At 24.1% G+C, this 22,389-nt stretch overlaps 1 protein-coding gene across 10 annotated transcripts in view; it reads right to left on the bottom strand.

Moving 5' to 3' along the window:
• LOC114120466 (diuretic hormone receptor-like) overlaps positions 1–22,389 on the bottom strand; it is a 70,895-nt gene that overhangs the window by 762 nt on the left and 47,744 nt on the right. For 4 of the 10 annotated variants that reach the window (XM_027982377.2, XM_050201001.1, XM_027982381.2 and 1 more), the window contains one exon: positions 8,776–8,829. The exons of 4 other annotated variants lie outside the window; for them this stretch is intronic. In XM_027982377.2, the coding sequence (XP_027838178.2) occupies positions 8,776–8,829 (54 nt within the window). Of the gene's footprint in view, positions 1–8,711; positions 8,830–22,389 lie in introns of all 10 variants that reach the window. 2 more of the 10 variants (XR_007604094.1, XM_050201003.1) reach the window with 1 other exon arrangement.

Genomic DNA, 22,389 nt, shown 5'->3' with positions numbered 1-22,389 from the left:
GACTTATATTGCATAATATGAATGTTTATATAAAAATATAGGTATATGTAGTTTATCCACTTGAATATATAATGTATGTATTCAAGTACCAGTACACAGATATTACAACTTTCAAACTTTTATAGTTTGATTTTGGTCACTTGACATATGTTTTATGCAATAAGTACGTCATAAGAGTGCCTTGAAAGCGCGTGTTCCAAAAATAACCGATTCTGAGTGGCTATAACTATCCCAAAAGTATTATACACTGAAAAATCATCCAAATTATTAAAAACGAAATGAAATATACGATCAAAATTATTTTGGTTATAAGAGGTATTGTGCTGAATAATTTATAAGCTACTTCTTTCAACACTTTTAACACAGATTATTAGCTTTAGCTATGTATTAAGTTCTGAAAAATCCAAGCTATCGACCGGTATGAAAATGACTGCTCCCCACATAAATATTATAATATTAGACAAGAGATAATTTATCAAATAAAATATTAAACGCTTAAAACCAATACTCTTCCGATAGTTCTTTAAGCACTATCATAAACGTATTGTATAATCTGATGTTCTATTCATAACCAAATGAATCGTCATAAATAAAAACAAAAGTTAATGTATATGATTATTGATAACAAATAACAAGCACATAATCAAAAAGTGTTGACTTTTAACTATTTTTATCCACATTTACAGTTACATTCATCACACGTCTCACACTAAATACTAAAATAATCATTTAAACGCACCTTAAGAAATTTAAAAACAAAGGGTTTATAAAAAAAAATCAAGTACCCAGTATCTTTTTGAATAATGGACATTATGTAGGATTCATAATAAAAATTAATTTCCCCTTTATGATGAATGCAAAACTCGAATGAATAGCTGAATTAATAACCATCGTTGTAAGTACTTTTATACATATGAGACATTATAATATTATAGACAATTAATAATTTAAAAATTGGTATATTAAGTATATAAAAAGTAATTATATTATAACAATTATATGAGTATATTATGCAATGTTATCAATTATTCTGACGTTAAAATGCTAAATAACGACTTTGTAGAATCATTTAAGATAGGTAATTAATTATTGCGATAACATTGTTAAGCAATATAATGAATTCAGAACAGGAAATATCATAAATTCTTAATAACTATATTAACAAAATTGCAATGAGGAATAGGGAATACAATTATTCAGTAAATATTTCAGGTAAAAAACAGAGAATAAATATACATCACTTTACAGATTTTAGATTTTAAACGGAGCGATGAATGTATTGATTTTACAACGAAGTGTATTTTTTTTTCTGAATGTCATCACCTTTTGGAGCAGTAAAAATTTTTCAAGTTTTAATTTTAAAAGTTGTATTTGTAAAAAATTGGATTTAGTTGGTATCTTAAATTCGTTAGAGGAGAGTAGGTGTAAATTACACTTCATGGTTGAGAGTAAGTCATTGAAATGTATGTGTTAAATTTAAATTTAATATTAAACATTGCAAACGAAAAACAATTATAATCTAGGACAGTTAACATATATATTATTAAGTGTATTTTATATTTTATTTATTTTCTATTGAAGTTATTTATTTTAGTATTAGTAATAGGTTTAAATGTATTTTTCGAAACACGACGAATTTGAAAATGTCATTGTGAGTATAAAACACATAATTTTAAAAACATATTTTATCATCATAAATAAATAATATTATTTTAGCCACATTACTCTGAATCTAAAATTAGTAATATTTTTCAAATAACCTGTAAAAAAAAAACAAAACAAAAAATGGAAGTTTTCATCAACTAGTTTACGACAAAATCTAGTTTGTTTATTTGGCTTAACTCAAAAATGAACAGGAACATAATTAATATTTTTTATACATATATATATATATTTTAAACTTTTATAGAATGTTTTCTAGATTTAACATTATGATTCATTTCCACGCAGGTTCCAAACAATAATCAACAGACTAAAAATTATCCTGATTTTATATACCCACGATAAATACCTAAAATAAATAATAAAAAAAATAGCTCATGTAGAGTAGAACACCTAGCTGCTTATTAAAATACTCCAGACGAAAAACTCCGGAAACAATGATGCTTCCCTATAATCTGTGCGAAATGTTATCAATCAATTCAGAGATGATACCGAGGACTATCTTCAATTCCTCAAAGAGACAGCATTATTCAAAAATATGATAAATTGTATACATCTTTTAATTACATGCAAACTGAATAAAAATTACACTGTGCTATATTTTAATTTAATTTTAGTTTAATATAAAATGCAATACGTCTTTGTTAGAATGTTTATAATGATTTTAAAACGAAAAACAATACAGCGGTTGTATCGAGCTATAATATGTCAATAAATTTATATTATAATTTGATTCCAGAGACATTGTTAATATACCATTACCGAGGGTGAGTCATTTAGTGGTGGTCACGCGCAAATTTACTTACGACATTATTTAGAACGCAATTATTGTTCTTTCACTCATACGAGGGTAACGTTGAAAACACAATAACGATATAGATTTACATAACATGAAGTTAAGCGATTTTCATGCACATTAATATGTTAAGTTAGAGATGGTTTTAATGACTCGCAACTCGCATTCCCGAAATATATAATATGATATACAGTGGAATGACGACGGCTTTACATTAATGGAAGTGATCATCGATAACACGAGTGGCAACTGTAAAGGTCAACGTCCAAATTATAATGACATAATATACATAATAATATTATCATCGAGGTGCACGTCTTGGATACACGACCATGCGTATAATAACTTGTGCCAATGTCGTGTAAACAAAATATAGATAAATTTCATAATATAAACATTAAATATAAAATAAATATAAATTATATGTCTTTATGCCGAAGCTGCTGATGTTTAAAAGATCGATAAAAAAAAAACTATTCTTCGATAATATGCAAGTCCGCAACGATTATAATACTATATTATGTGGATATCGGCATAATAATACTGTCATTGTGACAACAGAAAATACTAACCATCGATTGTTATATTGTATGAATCTAATTCGTTAAATTTAGCTTGATGATTGGACACGAGCATTAGAATCATTGCAATTTTTCATATCTCCCGGAAAACATTTTATATCGACAAAAAATAAAATGATGTGTCATTGGGTTTTTTCCCCTTAACATATTTTTAATCATTTTCGACAGCAGTTACTATTTTCGAGGAAAAATTATAATATATTTATACATATATACATATATAATACGGAGTGTTCCGTTTAACTGGATTTAATATTTTTTTTTTTTTTCATAATCGGAAGCAGAATACTTTTATGAAAACTTTGATGAATAAATATTGAACACTGGGCATTTTTTTTATTATTATTAATAATTATTTAAAGTTTAGATTTTGGAGTAGTGGGCCCCAACTTTTAAGGGGTATTTGCTATTTTATTCCACCCATCAAACTTTAAACAACTATTGAAAAAAAACTTTTTGTTCAATATAAATCGATATTTATACATCAGCGTTAAAAAAAAAGTATTCTGTTTTCATAAAAAAAAAAATATATATACATATATAAAAAGTCTAAAAAGCTAGTAAAACATTGATTATAGTAATAGCATAAATATTTAAAATTGCATAAAACTCGAAAAAGTTGACTAATAAAATGTGTGTAGCCAGTTGAACGGGAATCATCGCGTATTCTCAAATGCTACAGTATACACTTTTATATTTATGTATAGTTATGTAGACGTGGAATACCTTATATCTGGTTTTCTGAACATAAATTATTGCGGTTGAAATGGACACGCAACAACACCACAACAACTTTACAAAATATGACCTAGCAAAAAGCTTTTGAGATCGAGTGACGTTAAAAACGACAATTCAAGTATATACCTATATATATATATTATAATTTACGGTCAGAAGAATACGAATGTGTTTACACGAGCTTTTTGATATAGGTAGATGTCTGACCCTATATACTACCGGAGTGATTAACCGATTTACCATTTAACGATCGATAGATTCTTTTACCATCTGTTTTTATATGCCTAACCTGACCCTATTCTCTGACCGTTTTATAAATTGGACTATTTCTGTAAAGATAATGATTGTGTGTTTGAGTCTGCACAACGATAATCGAACATCTCCGTTAATATACACATTGCAATTACCACGTTTATTTGAAACCAGCGATTTCGATTTTCGATTAAATAATCAATTAAATGCAAATTGCAATAATAACAATATCCATTAAAAAATACGAGATAAAACTACAAACGTAAAACGCGTTATGGGGGATAAGGTGCAGACACTACAATACATACTGCACCTATAGGTATAGGGTTCTTCATTAAAATATAGGTAGGGATACAATAATATTATAATTATTATATTTAGTGCTTATCATATTTAGAATATTAAAAACTAATTGACCTTAGTTTAACTTTTGGGGAGTTAATTCCGCATATTAGTCGATTTATGGTACAAACAAATTATCCTTCAAATAAGAAGTAATTGCGTACTTACCATCTACTACGTAGTATGATTCTAACATTGTACATTTTTGTTAAGTTAAATTATCAAATTAATAAAATATTTATCAGTTAAAATGTTTTTATGAGGTTTAAAAAAATCTTATCATGTCTGATGGGTAGTATTTAATTTAATTAAAATTTTACTCATTCAATAACCAGTTTTTATAAACTCATAATACTAAAATTAATCATTATCATTCGGCATTCACTAATAAAATATTTACTAAAATGAATAAAATGGTATTCAGTTAAAAATGAAAAACGAATAAGTTTTAAGTATACATATCTAATATAAAACATGGTTAAGTTAAACTAGTTTTTAATAATTTAAAACAAACATTTTCTTGGAATAAATAGCTGATTGTACATAAACATAACAAATATTTTGTGAATCTTTTATGTATTATATAATTTAATTGAAGTTTGAGTATGTTTCGAATGAAATAGTTGGTAAAGCCTTTTTTATGGACATTTCTTGAATTAGGTTAAGTTACATAACACATGTTTGTCATTGTTTCAACTTCTATCTCCGTTAATATCACAGCAAAAATTTATTCCCCGGTGAGCACTATGAAATTTGATGTTGTACATTTTATTAAAGCATTTTGGACCATTTGTTGTTCTATAACTTTATTTTATTTTATAAGTTACCTATACAGCTGTTAATTCTATAATATTTAAAATATACAAAAATACGATAAATTTAACCTACAATATAATAGTATGAAAAACGTATCACCGATGAACATCATACTCAATCATATTTTACCCATTCATGTTTGTGTAAAAACGCTTTACCCCCAGCTGCCTAGATTGTATTTTATTCTTTTAAATATAAACAAAAGGCTAATTGTTATTTATTGATTTAATTTTGGTATCTTTTTATTTAATTTTCTTACGTCAGTTATGCGATTTATAATGGCATACTATCGATATAATAGTATTGGAAACCATTTAAAAGTCTCTATTGTTATAAAAGCAACCAAAAATAGTATATTTATAATATTACATAATAGAATATAATCTACTTAAATTAAAATATCTTACATTTTTGCTTAATCATTTTTAAATTCAAATTATAATATTAAAATAACTTCTATATTGTTCAACAAGCATTCGTTGAAGTGACTCAAAATAGTGAAAGAATGTCCTATCTACATTTATATTTGTTAACTAATATGTTTACGTAATCTTTAATTGTTATTTTATTATTATTTAATTGACTTAATTTAATTTTTATAAATAATATTCTTTCACTTACTGTTTTTTAAGATACATGGACTTTTCCTATACTTTTTTTCTTTTTAACATTATAGTATTAGTTGGCATATTTTTTAAAACTTCTAAAAATGTATACAATATACATATATGCTTGGGAGAGGAAAACCAAAAATATTGTTAAAATACGAGTAAAAAGATTCGCAAACATTGATGGTTCTTTTTAAGTTTGGACTTTTTTGTCCATGAACAAATATTAAATCTTCACTGATATGTGGCCACTAAATAATTTCATTAAACACTATTTTATGTACTATTTTAGTGCTATCATTTATATATGAAATATTTAATTTAATATTGTTAACTTAATGCTGTAATAATAAACATGTTCACAAAAAGTAATTAAATATTTATAATATTTTAAATCAGCTTGAACACTACCAAAAAAAAATATGTTAAATAATTTAATTAGGGACGCAATTTGTGTTATCTTTATTTTAAGATAAGATTTGGACGTAGTACGAGGGATTGGTATGCAATTCATGTACAACGTATATTTACATAGGTAATATTTACTATTTTACTCGTATATACTTTAAGCATTAATGTACACACAACTTAAAATTTATAAACACTAACAATATTCATTATACTATTATATAGCTAACTAACTCATATAAATAACTTTGAACTTTAGACCATTGTATTTACATATTATCTTACCAGCACACAATTGTAAAAAATTACATTTATGTGATAACATTTGTAAAATATAGCCGTCACATGGCACAATTCAAACAAGAAAAAAATACTTATTTAAAATAATAATAAACATCGTTGTATTATTGTAAGACTATAAAAAACCTATCATAAAAATAAAAAATGTATAGTTTTTATAAAAAAAAATTAATACAAATTTATAATTTTGTATAATAAAATTATGGGGAAGAATGTATTGTTTGAACAAAATAATGGGATGAAAAATATAAATTGTATAAGTAGAGAGACACCATCTCCCTCCTCCCCCCCACCGACTTTGACCATTGACAATATGATCAATTTTCAGGCTAACCGAAAGTTCACATAAAACTTTTGGATAACTTTACAGCCTTAAAAAAGTAAAAAATAAAATAATAAACTATAAAACCACATCATTGTAAAACCAATAGCTTTTCTCGTTTCGTTCCAAATCTAAGATAACAAGTTTTCCATACAATTGCTTCACTGATTTCTTATTTATTCTTATCTCTTTATACTGACTCTAAGAAAGTAGTTAATCATAAACCATCAATAAATTGCAAAACTAATTAAAAATGTGATATGTGTTAAATATCTGTAAGTGTATATAATTTTAACATCAATTGATACTTCCAAGTATTATTAGATATTATTTTATTAATTTTCCATATTATATTGAGTATACACTATTTATTTGCATAGTTACCTATTGTCTACTCTCAAAAATTGATATTTACATTCAAATCTGGTAGAGAAAGAAAGAATTAAAACTTAAAAATTGACATTTGACAGTCCACTTATTTAATATCTTAACACTAAGTTTCAGTAGGGTATTTACGGGGGTAGTTTTCGGATTCAAACCCCCCCCCCAGAAAAAAAAAAATTACTTAATGTTAAATAAATATTTTATTACGGTTTTTCTAAAAATATAACGATGTAGATAAGATGTAGACTGACTATCTAAGACAGGTTAGTTGGGTTATTTTGGTGTAGAGTATAATCGCTGTGTTATCTTAATTGCAATTTGTGTTGCTCAGATACGGTTTTTAAAATTTGAACCCCCTTTCAAAGAAATTATTAAAAATACGCCACTGCTAAGTTTTATAATTCTTACTGTAAAAATCTTACAACACATCTCTAAGTATATACCAGTTATACTAAGTACACATTTTTATTTTTATTTTTTCATTATATTAAATAATATGATATTTATGATTTTAACGAGTCGTTTTAATACATTAAGTATTACTAAAATTACAGAAATTAGTATTAAATTAAACATAAGTTATAATTAATAAATACTCATTGAATATTAATTTTTACAATAATAATTCATAACAACAGTTTTAGTACTGTTGTTCTAATTCCAGTTATTATATTAACCACGAATCTTATATTGTTATTAACTATCACTTATTTTTCGATATCATTTGCGATTGTATTTTAAAATATCTAAAAAGCGTAAATATTATTTTTAATAAGTTTTATTCAACTCTATACTATACGGCAAAACATTCAAAATAATATAAAAATTGTCGTTATTACATTTCTTATGCCATTTTGCAAAATGTATACACAAATTTTTAATTTATTTAAAATAAAATTGTTAATATGACACATTAAAACTTAACGTACTATTTTTATTAATGAGTGTCTTTTATATAATATAATATTGTATTAAAAGCGAATCTTAGTAGTTTTATAAAAAAACAACAAATAATTCCCCTAATAATCTTGGTATAATTGAAAATAATAAATAAACTTCACGCCATATTTTAATTAATAATTGGTATCGTATTGCATTTTGTTTTTAAACTATAATTTTTATTGAACAATAATAATTGTATACAACCTGTAATATATTATAAGCAAATAATTAATTTATAAACATTTTAACTAGCTAATTATAGCGAGTTTGAAAAGTAAAATATCCACTTCATTATCATTTAGATAATACTATAAAATACTAATTGAACAACTATTTCAGTTGGAATTAACAGTGATCAAGCCTGTTTTAATCAATTCAAATAAAGCTACTTATAAACGTCAAACGGGAAATACACACAAATCAAATGTATTAAGTATTTCAAATCATATAATATTATATGTTAACAATATTCAACTGAAACACAAATTATACAGAAGTTATTTGTCAAGTATTTCATTCTAAATGCGCTGAAATGTGATAAAAAAAAAAATCAGCATTACCATAAGCTTTCAATGTACAAAGCGGTATGTATCAAAAGTGCATTCACTCTAGGCAAAAGCCTACCTTATATTCTAGGCGCATCCTGTAGTTTTCTTTTCGCCTATATGAACGCAGCGCCTAAAACATTAAAATGGAATGTTATAATTGCAACGTGTTACCAATGCCTAGCGGATCAAACTATACAAAAATTACATAGGTATTATAATCTGAATATGTATAATACAATTTTTATTCAAATCGTGTTCAACATTAAAATTATTTGTACATTTTAACTGATAATTAATTTAACATTGCATTTTTTTAAATACGTATAATGTTATGGAAAAAATCATTTTTATTTAACTAAATACTCGAAAAAGTAATACCAAATTACCATTATCTATGGTAAAACATTACTTCGTGAAATAAAAAATAAACACGTATTATAAGTGATGAGTGTTGTGATTTATGACCAATGAAATAAAGTTATAATTTTAGACATATAATTCTATATTGCTGTTCATTTATAAGTATCTATTTTAATTATACCGTTTAACTATGAAATTTTAAAAATAAAAAAATTCACGATTTACAGACTATACAAAGTAAAACGTTAATAGGTATATTATTATATGAAATACATTCATAATTTCATAGATTCAAGTTACTATTAATACTTATTTACTTAAAATCGACTGAGAAATGGTCAAAAATAAAAATAAATGAGATATAAACTATAGTGTATATTACTTAAATTCTATAATACCTAGTGTAAAATATTTTTAAATTAAAAAAAAGCTTCTAAGAAAAAGTACACTCACTCACTCGTTAACTGTGTGCAATGTGCATGATAATTGTTTTTTGATTCTACACGTTATTGTTATTTTCATGATATTAGAAATTTTTTATAGAATTCATGGCAACAAATTTCTCCACAGACTAATAAACACAGCGGGTCTATTATATTATATTATTTTAGATACTCCCCATACAGAGCACGGAAATATAAAACCATATTTTATGGAAGTTTTTCAACAGACATTAGCCTAATATTTATACTATCATCTGACAACCAATACACGTGTTTCTATGAGTTACCGAATAATAGTTTATTGTTCTACGTATCTAGCACGTGTATATTCAATCATCCGGTTAACAATGATAGATTATAAGTAATATATTTTCAAAATTAATAAAATAGTATATCACAATGAGGTCTTGTTAGTTTAGATACTGAATAGTGAAAAAATATATCTTTATACGTTGATGTAGTACCTATTTAATTTGTTTTTCAATATCAAGTGTAAGGCCCAAAAATAATAGTGAAAACGGCAGTCAATAAATAACAACTTTTACTAAATTATTTATAAATAACACTTAAGCATGGGAAAAAGATGCTCTTATCGTGGTACATAAGGAAGGTATAAAAATTACATCAGAACCAATATCGAACAATTTAACAAATTGTTTACAGTTGCATAATATAATTCTGCGAAAAAAAATATAATATAATATTAGCTTAAAAGATTAGTTATCGATCTTTTAATGTTATGGTGGTATCGGTTTAATTTTTCAATAAGAGGATTAGGATGATTGGTTTAGATTTGAGATTTTGTAACATAGTGATGAACAAAAAACTGAGAGTTTGGAATTAAAAAACTTAAATTTCGATACATTTTATTTCATAAAGGACTCCCACTCAGACATCATGAAACATAAGCTATAATAGTTTTAATATATTTAGTTTTATGTAAATATAAGTTTTAAATACTTGGGAAGTAGATCATGAAGTAATCATTTTTTATGGTTACACAATAATCTTTTTTATTTTGATATTTGTTTTCTGTAATATTTAGAATTTGTATATCCTTAAAAGTTACATTAGACCTTTGTTTTAAAGAAAAGGTTGTATGGAAAAATGTATTCACTGCAGTAATACGCCATTTAAGGAATCGAGTGGATAGCTTTTTTTGTTGTGTTTGTACATTTTTGACAGCAATAACTGGATTGTCTACAGATAGAGTGTTATAAAGCGTTTGCTGGTTTAAAGATTACATCGTAAAAAAAGAGGATCCAAAATTGCTTCTCAGGGGACACAAGCTTGAATACAATCTACGTGGAAAAGATCTGTTTTAACACGTAAAACGAAAGGTTCTTACTGATAAATAGGATTTGATAACAGTGTAATATGATGAAGGTAAAATATTAAACATACTTTGATACTTAGTCCTGATTTAAGGTTTGTAAAATTTTATCGTTTAGTCATATACAACTAATGAATTGGTATGTTGGTTTCAATATCCAAATTAAGTATTTCGTATGAATGTATGATTTTATTTTCTTCGATAGTTAAATAATTGCGTTTTATTATAAGCTTTTTAAATTATTTCATATTTGTGTTTGACAAACAAATTTTCTAGAAGTTTATAACCTCAAAAATATAATAATGTTTTATATTTAAACGACGAATTTTTCACATGATTGTAAGTAGTTTTTGGAAAGGGAAGGCAATGTGTTATATTTTAGTGCAAATCGTATAATATTGTAACCAAGAAAGGTTCTGTAATAGTTTTTAGTTAAGTGTGGCTCTAATATTAGAGAAATATTTAATCCATTATAATTGTAAATATGAGGAAAAAGATAACAGTAATTATGTGATTATTTGTAATTTTTACCTATCTGTTTTGAAATCACTATCGAAAATAGGAAAAAAAAGAGGATTATTATTAAAGCTATGAAAGGAAATTTGTCAATTACAGGTAACGTCGATTAATATAGGAGGTAGAATTCTACTTATAATAGGATCTATTTTGTGATGTTTTTCCTGATACTGCATTCACATAAGACATACAAGCACAAAAAAAAACGGAGATTTTCTATAGATGGAAGTGTCTGCTTTGAGTTAATAATAGTATAATTAAACTGGATTAGGTTTAATGTTTTGACATGAGTGGAAAAACTGATGAAAGTTATTTTTTATTCCTAATTTGGTTAGTAAAATGAATAAATTCGTTATAAAGGTATTTTACGTCCATTATAATTGGATAATGCTAACATTTACACCTTTACTTTCGGCACATTTTTCTGAAGCTACTATGGATTTAGTGTATGATATACCGAATGATCTGCGTTGCATTTATTGCAACGTGATCACTGATCACTAGTAATTAATTTCCCTTTGTGATCCATCCGATCAAACTCTTTACTGTAAAACGTATAATAAAGCACTAAAAATAAGGTACTAATAACTATACTATATTCCACTGATAATTTATCAATAAAACTCTTACGATTACTGTATGGTGTTTTTGCATAAAATATTGCTGGTTGAATACAAATTTTTTCTAATTTCTAATTCTATGGTGAGGTAAATATAACTAATATAACTCACCTCAAGATGTATATTTAGTAATTACTTAACACTCAGTTAACACTATAAAAATATATATAAATAAATTATATATTATATAAAATATGTAAATAAATCTAGGTACTAGTACTTACAATTAAATAAAAATATATAAAGTAAATCTATACAATTCAATATAATAATACGAGTCAATAGGTATATACCAAATTATATTATTTTATAACGTAAACATTTTGTATATGAATATTATTGAATTTATCTAAAATTTTAATATTGTTTAGTTCTTACATTAAAAATGTTTCCATCAGTTAAAACAATTAAAAAGATAAGTTTTTTTATAATAAAAAAATTATTAATGAAATATGTAATCATCGAAAAAAAAATAGTTGGTCAGATATGAATATTTTTATCAAAAAAAAAAAAAAAAAAATACAATTTATAAGCAAGAAAAAACACTACAAATTTATAGTATAAAAATGTTAAGAATCTGTGAAAAAGATAAATATAGAATATTATCAGGATTTGAGAGCAAAAACTATTGAAGTAAACTTGAACACTAAAATAAATCGTTGCGTATTTGTATCCTATCCATTAAACATTAAATACATTGAAATAAATAAATAAATAAAAATAAAATAAATAACTTCGAGTTAGTGATAATTTGGCATAAAAAGTTATGGAAACTCGCGAAGTAACGGATTACGCCTGATATATAAAAATATTTATAGGCTGATATAAATAAAATTCTACCTTGGTAAAAAAATTACCTTCAATTATTGTAAGAATTTCTCTTACTTACTTATAAGTAAGGAGTTCTGTAGATTTTCAAGAAAATAACAACGCGCGAATCTTAAGTGTAATTACGTCTTTAAACCTTAGTTTTATCTATTATTATTTTCACCAACTATTTTATGCCCAGGAACCATGTTTTTTACAAAACTTCCATGTCCTAAAGGTTATTAATATTAGTTGATTTATTTTTCACCCATTTAAGAAATAATTTTGTTAATTTAAGAATTATCGAACACTGCTACAGGGCAAATGTTAACTAATTACTTTTGATAATGTTTTTGAATTTGAAGGAAATATTTAATTTTATAAGATAATTTAATTAAAATACAAAATTTTAATTTAATTTATTTTGTAAAAATGAAAATAAACTCATAAATATATTTTAAAAATATCGAATATTTGTACAGAAAAATCTGAACAGATTTTATGTAGTTTATAAAATAGGTATTACGCGCTGTGATAAAAATGTGTTTTGATAAGTATCATTGAATTCTAAATAATTAAACATTGTGTATGTTAACATTGTTATTTAAAAATATTTTTCAAATTTTAAATTTACTTTAAATAAATAAATACATTACAGTATAAATGTTATAATATCGTTTTGAAATTTGATAAAAAAAAAAAATAAAAAAATAAACCATTTTGGTATTTTAATAAAGAATTTATTTTATATGTTAAAATACCAAAATGGTTTATTTTTTTAATTTTTTTTTATCAAATTTCAAAACGATATTATAACATTTATACTGTAATGTATTTATTTATTTAAAGTAAATTTAAAATTTGAAAAATATTTTTAAATAACAATGTTTACATACAAATAAAAAAATACTGTAGAATATTGCAATATATAATAATATTATACTATACTTTTTGTTTCGATATTACCAAGAATTATTCTGACAAATATTCAAAGAAGACCATAATATATACCATTGCTAATAACAATAGATACTGGCTATTTTGGCCATAACTCGATCACGTATCCATTATAAACATATGTTGTCATTTACTTAATAGAAGCATTATGTGGTGGACATTTTACTATGTAAATCCATTAGGTTGAATACATCTATTTACCATTATACTCTTGTTATTCAATTTGATTTCGAGTATTGAATTATAAGATGTTTGGTATTGGATAGCTATTATATGTGACATTTTCAATATTATATTTTATATGATAGGAATTAATAAATTAAATTATCATATAATTGTGAAAAAAATTCAAATTGATAAAAGAAAAAGGTTTGTCAGCTAATTTAATAAAAATGTATAATGGATTAAGAGGTGCTGAGTGCAAATCATAATAGTAATTAAATTAATTCTGTAGAGTTTTATGAACAGATATATAGGCTCTCTTATCATTAGAATCTGTTATTTTTATTATATTATTATCCATAGGTTATTATAATATTAACTTATTGCATTGTTAATAGAAATTTCTAATAGTTTCCCAAATAGAAATTTAAAAAAAATTATTATAACATTTAACATTATAAATACTTGATAGATGTGATTAATAATTCAGTTTTTAAAATGTTTACCTAATTTAATTATCTATTATAATTATTATTGATACTATGAATTGGTCATTCCAGATTTTTAATACAGATATTTTTATTATAGAGTTATTGTATATATTTTTGTCAAATACTAAAATATAATTACTTTTAACTTATTGATAAAAGTGGATAAGTACTTACATAGCATACAAAATATGGAAAACCTATAATTTGAAAGAATTTAAGAGGGTTTATATGAATTTTTCATTGATAAAAATAAATATAATAGTACTTAATATAAAAATACTTATTTAATAAATAAATTTCACATTATTGTGTACTCAGACCTTGTATTCATTTACGTACCTATTTTTAATGATACGTCTTTTCAATAAATTTAGATTATATTGGAAATTACAAATGCACGTATATGCATAAATATAATAGGTACGTGATTTAATTTAATATTTAAATATATAGTACTTGAAAAGGAATTAAAAACAGCTATACGTAAGCAGTCTATAAGAACATAATTTGATCGATATTTGATTTATTTACTGTAAATTCATACCTATATACTAACGCTATACGTTTCGATACGTTCGTTTATTTTGAAAACATTCCATTATTATACCTATCTACTGATACACGAAAAATAAAAATAAAAATATTTTCCATAACGTTTTTTTATAGAAATTACACTTGCATAAACCTGGTCACAATAAAATCTAATATGCATAAGCCAACATTTCGTATACATTAGCTTAACATACACATTCTCACACAACTACCCGCCACTACTGGGCTCATATACATATTTTGTTATTCTGTGGTTTGGAACAAAAAAAAAAAACCGTATCTGCTAATTGTGTGCATAATATTCTGTTGGCTTGAACAAATTACATATCTTTAATAAAATATAACGTTCTGAACACGGAACGGTTAACGGCTGTCAGTTTATATGGTGCACATCATAACACAGAACCATCAGATGGATATTTATGCTGTCCAACTGCGGTTATAAATGTCTACACGCGGTTACTATATATAATATATATATATATATATATTATATAAGCTACATGTATATATAGTATGTACACAATATACACAATGCTACATGTTCTACAACTTTACAATGACTCAACAATGGTATGTCTGTGGTAGTTATATTATTATTTGACCGCACAAAATATGGTATTTTTCAGTTTTTCCTAGTTTTTAGAAAAAATTAGTCAATGATTTGGCTTAAAGTTAGTGGAGTTTTCAAAAAATACACATAAAATAAACCGAAATCGAAAAAAAATTAAGACCTTTACAGCACTGTCAAACAAACAACACTATGAAGAATTTTGGATTGTTTTTGAAGTTATGGACAAAGCATTAACCAATGGTGAAACTTTAGAAAAGGGCTCATAACTTTTAAACGATTGTCCAGTAAATTTTGAAAACATTCTTACGATGTCTAACAAATTAACAACAAAATTGTTAGATTGATTTAAATGAATTCTATAATAATACGTACCACGAAGTTTTAGACGTCATTCAATTTTAAGTTAGAACAAAACAATTACGATTTCGACGAAATCTGCTTTTGCGTGGTAAATATTAACATTTTTTAGTATTTCCTGATTGTTTTAAAAAGTAAGTACTTGAGGAAATTAGCCATAAGTACTAAAAATAATAAATTGAATAGTGGAAATCCCCTTCGGAGTTGAAAGTTGAAGCATTTGACTGCTCCAAAAGAAGCATCACAAACCTTTTGTGATGTATAAAATACAAAAATAAACATCATTGAAAAAAAATGAATTTATCGCTAAGCTCAAAATCTAAAATAGATAAAAAAAAAAAAAGTTACTATTTTTATTCACTTAACGATGTTAACCGAAGAATAGGGTGGAACGGTGATCGTGAAAAAATCAGCAACTAAAGTGATGCAAATTAGAGCATATTTCATTTAATGACTGATAAATTGTGCTCCATTAAATAATAACTAGATAATTGGGTCGAGTTCTCAGTTCACCTTTTCGTGTTTTATCGATATATATTTACGTAGTCTTACAATATTGTATACACTTTAGATTTTATATTATATAATTTTATGTACATATTATTGAATATTGTCGATGTTAAAAATACTTCAAAAAAATACGTGAAATGATAAACGGACATATATGTTTTTCGGTTAGCACAATAATATTATATTATAATGTATGCTTGTTAGTAATAACGTTATCCCAACAATGAAAATTTCCATGGTATTTCACAAATACTGAATTAGGTAGAAAACATATTTATTATTTAAATTCCATGTTAAATAACTCGCAATTTGAATCGAAATACAATTTATGGTTTCATGCTTTTGAATATTCACAACGCATCATTGTCTTATTATTTCTACCAGAGACGATGCAAAAACGGTTATGTTTTGTTTTAGTAAAATAATAATTATTCGAGTTGCTTTTTTGATCAACGAATTTAAGGTATTTCTTGTATATATTTAAAAATGGAATAACATCAAACTTCAAGTTCAAATTAGTTAAACAGGTTAAATTTATCTGACTAACCCAAACCTATTATAGGTAGCTATAAATTGTTGTAATTATGATAATTGTATTTATTGTGCATTCACGACTTTTCCTATTAGATTTGATCATATATTTAACGTATAACGTATATTAGAATAATTGGTACACAACTTCAAATAACATAGGTTATAAAAACGTAGCACGTAGTAAATAAAAATCAAAACGACATACTTAAAGTTTATATACCTCCCTACTATATAAACTTTCTAGCAGTTTCTCTCAATTAAAAAAAAAAAATAGAAAATTATAATAAAGAAAATTGAGATTATTTTCCTACGAACCAAAATAATTTCAACTTTTTCAAACGTAAAAAATTATAAGTTAAAATGAACAATCAAAATATGGGACAAAATATTTTTATATTACTTATATTACCAGCATTATCTATATAATTCGAGTATAATATTATGTTTACGTGATCATCGATTACGTACAATTGTTTTAAGTAATCACAATTATTTAAAATTATAAAAAACTAAGTCTAACCTATATCAATCACCAACAAATATTTTAAATTAATTATCATAACCAATGCGTATTTTCCCGAGTCTTATATTAAAAACTAGTTGTATTAGCTGGCGTTAACCGAATAAATAAAACCGAGATAACAATCCATCTGCGGCAGATAGTTATAACTAATAAGTAATTTGTTTATGCGTAGCAGGCAGTTGCAAGCAGTAATAAATGAATATGTGATTTTGATTTTGATTTTAATAAATAATAATAACGGGTAAACTATCCTAAAGTAACTAATTCAATCCATTATCTAAAGTTAAAAATAAAAATAATTTTTGATTTTCGACTTAAATAACTTGAAATAAAATTCATGTGTTAGACATCCTATAGCGAACAATATGAGTTGAAATACAAAACTCTATAAACCATTCCCGAATCTCAAGAAACCTATTGATATAACTTTTATTAAAAACGGTCCAGTAGTTTTTAAGTCTATAGACATAGTCTATAGTCTGTAGACAAAGAAAGAAACATTTATTTATATATATAGATAAATCACTTATTTCATTTCGCACGAACGACTAATTTGAAAGAAGTAAAATATTTTTACCACTATACAAATGAACATATAAATGACTGGATTTATAGACTTAGGATGGTATCCAATCTACCATTTCTAAACAAACTGAAAAAATAATCCATATGACATAATAACTCATAACTTAAAACTCAGTTTAGGATTTGATTAAAGAATACAACTTTTTTAATCAACAGACAACTAAGCAAAGCAAAAGATACATCAACACATTAGTGTTGTTTTTCGATAACGCGCAAACTTTTGATTCGAATCTGGTACATGATCTATCTATTAAATTGTATAATACATTAAAATTAACAACCTAAATTTAATTTATGATTATTAAATAATAACCAATTTAAAAATGTATTATAATATTTAAACAAATCACATAATTACCTACACAACTTTGGGTAGGTACAATTATAGTAATTGGTTTTTTTTTTTTTTAATTTTTTATCTCAGAAAAAAATGTATTTGATTTAATTGTTATTTTAAACTTTAAACAACATGTATTTACAACAATATAACCTTTTACTTTATATTAAACCTATCTAATATTTTTTTAACTATAATTTTTGAAATGATAATTCAGTGTTCAAACATACTATATGTTTTTTATAATTTTTTTAGGCACCATTAGCAAAAATATAATTAACACAATTAGAATATTATTAGTGTACCAGAGTAAATTAAATAAAAATAATAAAATATATTTTTGATCGTATTCTTATTTTTACCTTATATTTTTACCTCGTATTCTTATTATTAAACCAAAAATTCCCTTTGCATAAATTATCTTTGTATTCGTATGATATAAAAGCGTTTTAATAGTATTCAGAAGTTGGAAACCCAAAAGATAACGATTAATCCACCTTCTAATATATTTTAAGTACATTTAAAGTCAAAGAGTTTCAAATTTTTTCAATTCTAAAACAAATATAAGGTCTTCGTTAGTAATGCCAATCAAATAATCATAATATGAAATGTACATTGAACATGATATTTTAAAATCGTATTTTGTTAAATCGCATAACAACTCCAACATTTAGTAGAAGCTATCACTATATAATTTATTGTTTTTTAATTATGAATTACCTTTCAACATTTTTCTGACAATCAAAACCAGCATTTGGTTGAAAATAATATGTAAACAATTTTCATTGTAATATATATTATCATTGCTCAATATGCACCACTTAACTACAAATATATTCAAATTAATTAATGATTTAACCATCGGTTAATAATTAGCTGACAGTATGAATTTGTTACAATATCTAGTGAATTTCATAATTAATAGAAATATTTCTTTAATTTCATACGATTTTAAAGAGATAATTAAAATTTAAAATAATATTAATAAATTTAATATGATAAATAATAAAAATAAATTGGTTTCTAGGGATTTCAAAACTTGATATTGATATTTTAAAAAATTGAATAAACAAACCACCCATTTTAAGATAACCTATGATGACGATAAATTAATTTATTGTATAAAGTATATTTTTTTTTTAAAAAATCACGAAAATTTGCATACTATTTTGTAGTTTAAAATGCATAAAATTTTCCATTTTTACAGCAAGGCCAGAAAATTTAATATAATGTGCATAGTATATGTTAATATATGTATTATAAAATATTTAAATATACTTACTAATATAGCTGACAGCCTATATTCGCTCAGAATTGTTTATGTACGGAATGATTTATCATTGAATTCAAATTTAACTCGGTTTACTTATTTCCTCTTTTTTTTATTTTGCTTGATAAATTTATGTTTTGTATCAAATAAAAATAGTATATACTAAGCCAAAATAAAAATGAAAACAATTACTTAGTTTATGTATCAAATAATCAGATATGATACATAATATTTTTTTTAAACGATACACAATGAAGTATACCTATAAATAAGTAATCTAATAAAATGAAAATTAGAAATAACAACTTAAAATTATTTTAATTATTTTGATCATAAAGTGTTATAAGCTTTACCAGAACATCCAATCTTACATTAGCTTTGCTCATAATATATATTTAACTTTAATTTAGTATAATACTGTGTCTCTGTATACAGTAAATGAACACATGGTTACATTCAATCAACAGCTTTTATCGAAATATAAATTAACGAAAATGATAAGTACTTAATTTAACATGATTTATTGCTATTTTGTTTTAAGAGTACACGTTATATCAAAATTATGAAATTTAATTTTATAATTTTTGATTTGAAATTAAACTATTACAGTGTAATTGATGTGTCAAATTTGAATTCAATGCTAAATATTTGCATACGAAAAATAATGTTTAATAGTGAACGTGCGCCAAGATACACTTTAAAGTATATCAATTGAATATATATTTATATTGCTATTTGAATAAAAAAATAAATAAAAAAATACTACATGAATTTTCAACTATAAAATATTTTCATTTATTCGATAATGATTGTTTCTTAAATTTAAACTTTAAGCGCTTATAAAAAATATATAAGTAACCATATAATTTATTTTAAGCTTTATAATACATAAATATTGAAACAAATGTCGAAAAATTCAAATGTTTATATATTTTATACTACAAAAATAAAAACCAAACATATTTAAATTTTTATCATATTTAGAAAATGTTATTATAAATATTTATTTATAAAGTATCTACGTTATTCGTTTTTAATTACAAAAAAAAAAAATAAATCGATTTTTTAAAAAACTGTATTTGCATAAAAATCCTTGTTTTTCCTTAATTTTTGTTTTTTTTTCTCGGTTATTTTGAAAAATAAATGAAACTTTCAATTTCATCCTCTCAAAAGTACTAACTAGATCTAAACTAAAAAAATATATCGAAGTTTAAAATCAATTGTTTTACTGTAAATCGGGTTTTTTGTGTACATACAATACACAAAAAAAATACATATACACAATACACATTATTATAAAAAAAAAAAAATACATTTATCGCTTTACTTAGAATCTAAAATTAAAAACATTTTCAGGTAAACTAATGAATTACAGTATTTTGAATTTCATTAGGAATCAAACGAATTCAAAATTAATTTAGTTGTTAATGGGGTAAAGGAATTGTAAAGGTTTTAATTTTGATGATACTTCGTCATGATTATAGCAGGAACGCTCAAGACAAGGAAACAAAAATTATAGCTTTTATAAATACATAATAAATTAATACAGTCCGTTGATCCATTAATTTATTTTATTGGGGATAAAACTATAAGTACACAAAATACATCACAAAAATCCTTACCGTAATACAAAATAAAGTAGTTAATTATTACAATAGAATAAAAAAAAATTTGTTTAAAGAAGTTATTTGGTACCATTATAAGGTAAAACCTTTTTTCCGGCTTACGGAAATTCCTTGTACAAAAGGTAGAATAAGTAAAATATTTACAGAGATTAAAAATGAAATTAATTACAAAGAACCGAGTATAGATATAACAATGATGAACAATAAAAGCTTACGGCGAAAGCATATTATAACAAAATTAATGTAAACTAGTGTTTTCATACGTATATTATATAATTGTGATTAAAATATTTATTGTTGTCAGATAACTCTTTTTTAATCTGTTATACTTTTCTTAAAATGATAACTAAAGTTTTGTAGTTTCGGTGAGTAAACCGTAATAATACGAATTTTATACTATCATTGTGTCGTGCGTGTATAAAAATGCAAATAATGTTTTGTGTTCTGATGTGATTTTTAATGCAACATGTTACTGCGTAGGTGTCTGGCAAAATTATTCGTTATAATAAACCGATGTTTTTGAATAATTTTTGACACTTAAGAGGTCGGTATCAGTGTTGAAAATAGATAACTAAAATTTCATATATATAAGATGTAGATAATCTCACTGTTATTTATATAATATAGTAAAGATAATATAATTTTTTTAACAGATTTAAAAATTATATTTCAATAAGTGATGAAATTAAGAATAAATATAATATGGACAAATGTATAAGTTTAACGTTTTATGATTTATATGTTGAAATTATTTGAGTACATTTAAAGTGATGTACTTCTAATCTTACATTAAATTTAACTTTATATTAATGAACTTAAAAACCTTAAATCCTTAATATTTCTTTAAATCTGTCAATTTAAAAAAAAAATAAAGTTTGAAAAATGAATCACTGTCAGTATAGTATCGATTAAATTAAGTATTCGGTACCTATAAATTTCAATATTTTAAATTCGTTAATCTTAGAGTAACAAAGAAACAATAAAACTTGAATTTAACGAAACCAAAATTTTAATGTTTCTCAACCTTTTTTCCGTAGTTTTTCTTTACTAATTTAACTAAAAAATTTAAAGTTTATCAAATGAAAATATCAAATATATATAATTTGCACTAGAAAATTGATTTACTCATTACAA

This window comes from Aphis gossypii, chromosome 2, assembly GCF_020184175.1.
Source record: "Aphis gossypii isolate Hap1 chromosome 2, ASM2018417v2, whole genome shotgun sequence".
Taxonomy (NCBI): domain Eukaryota; kingdom Metazoa; phylum Arthropoda; class Insecta; order Hemiptera; family Aphididae; genus Aphis; species Aphis gossypii.
This window is presented reverse-complemented; position numbering and strand designations above follow the sequence as displayed.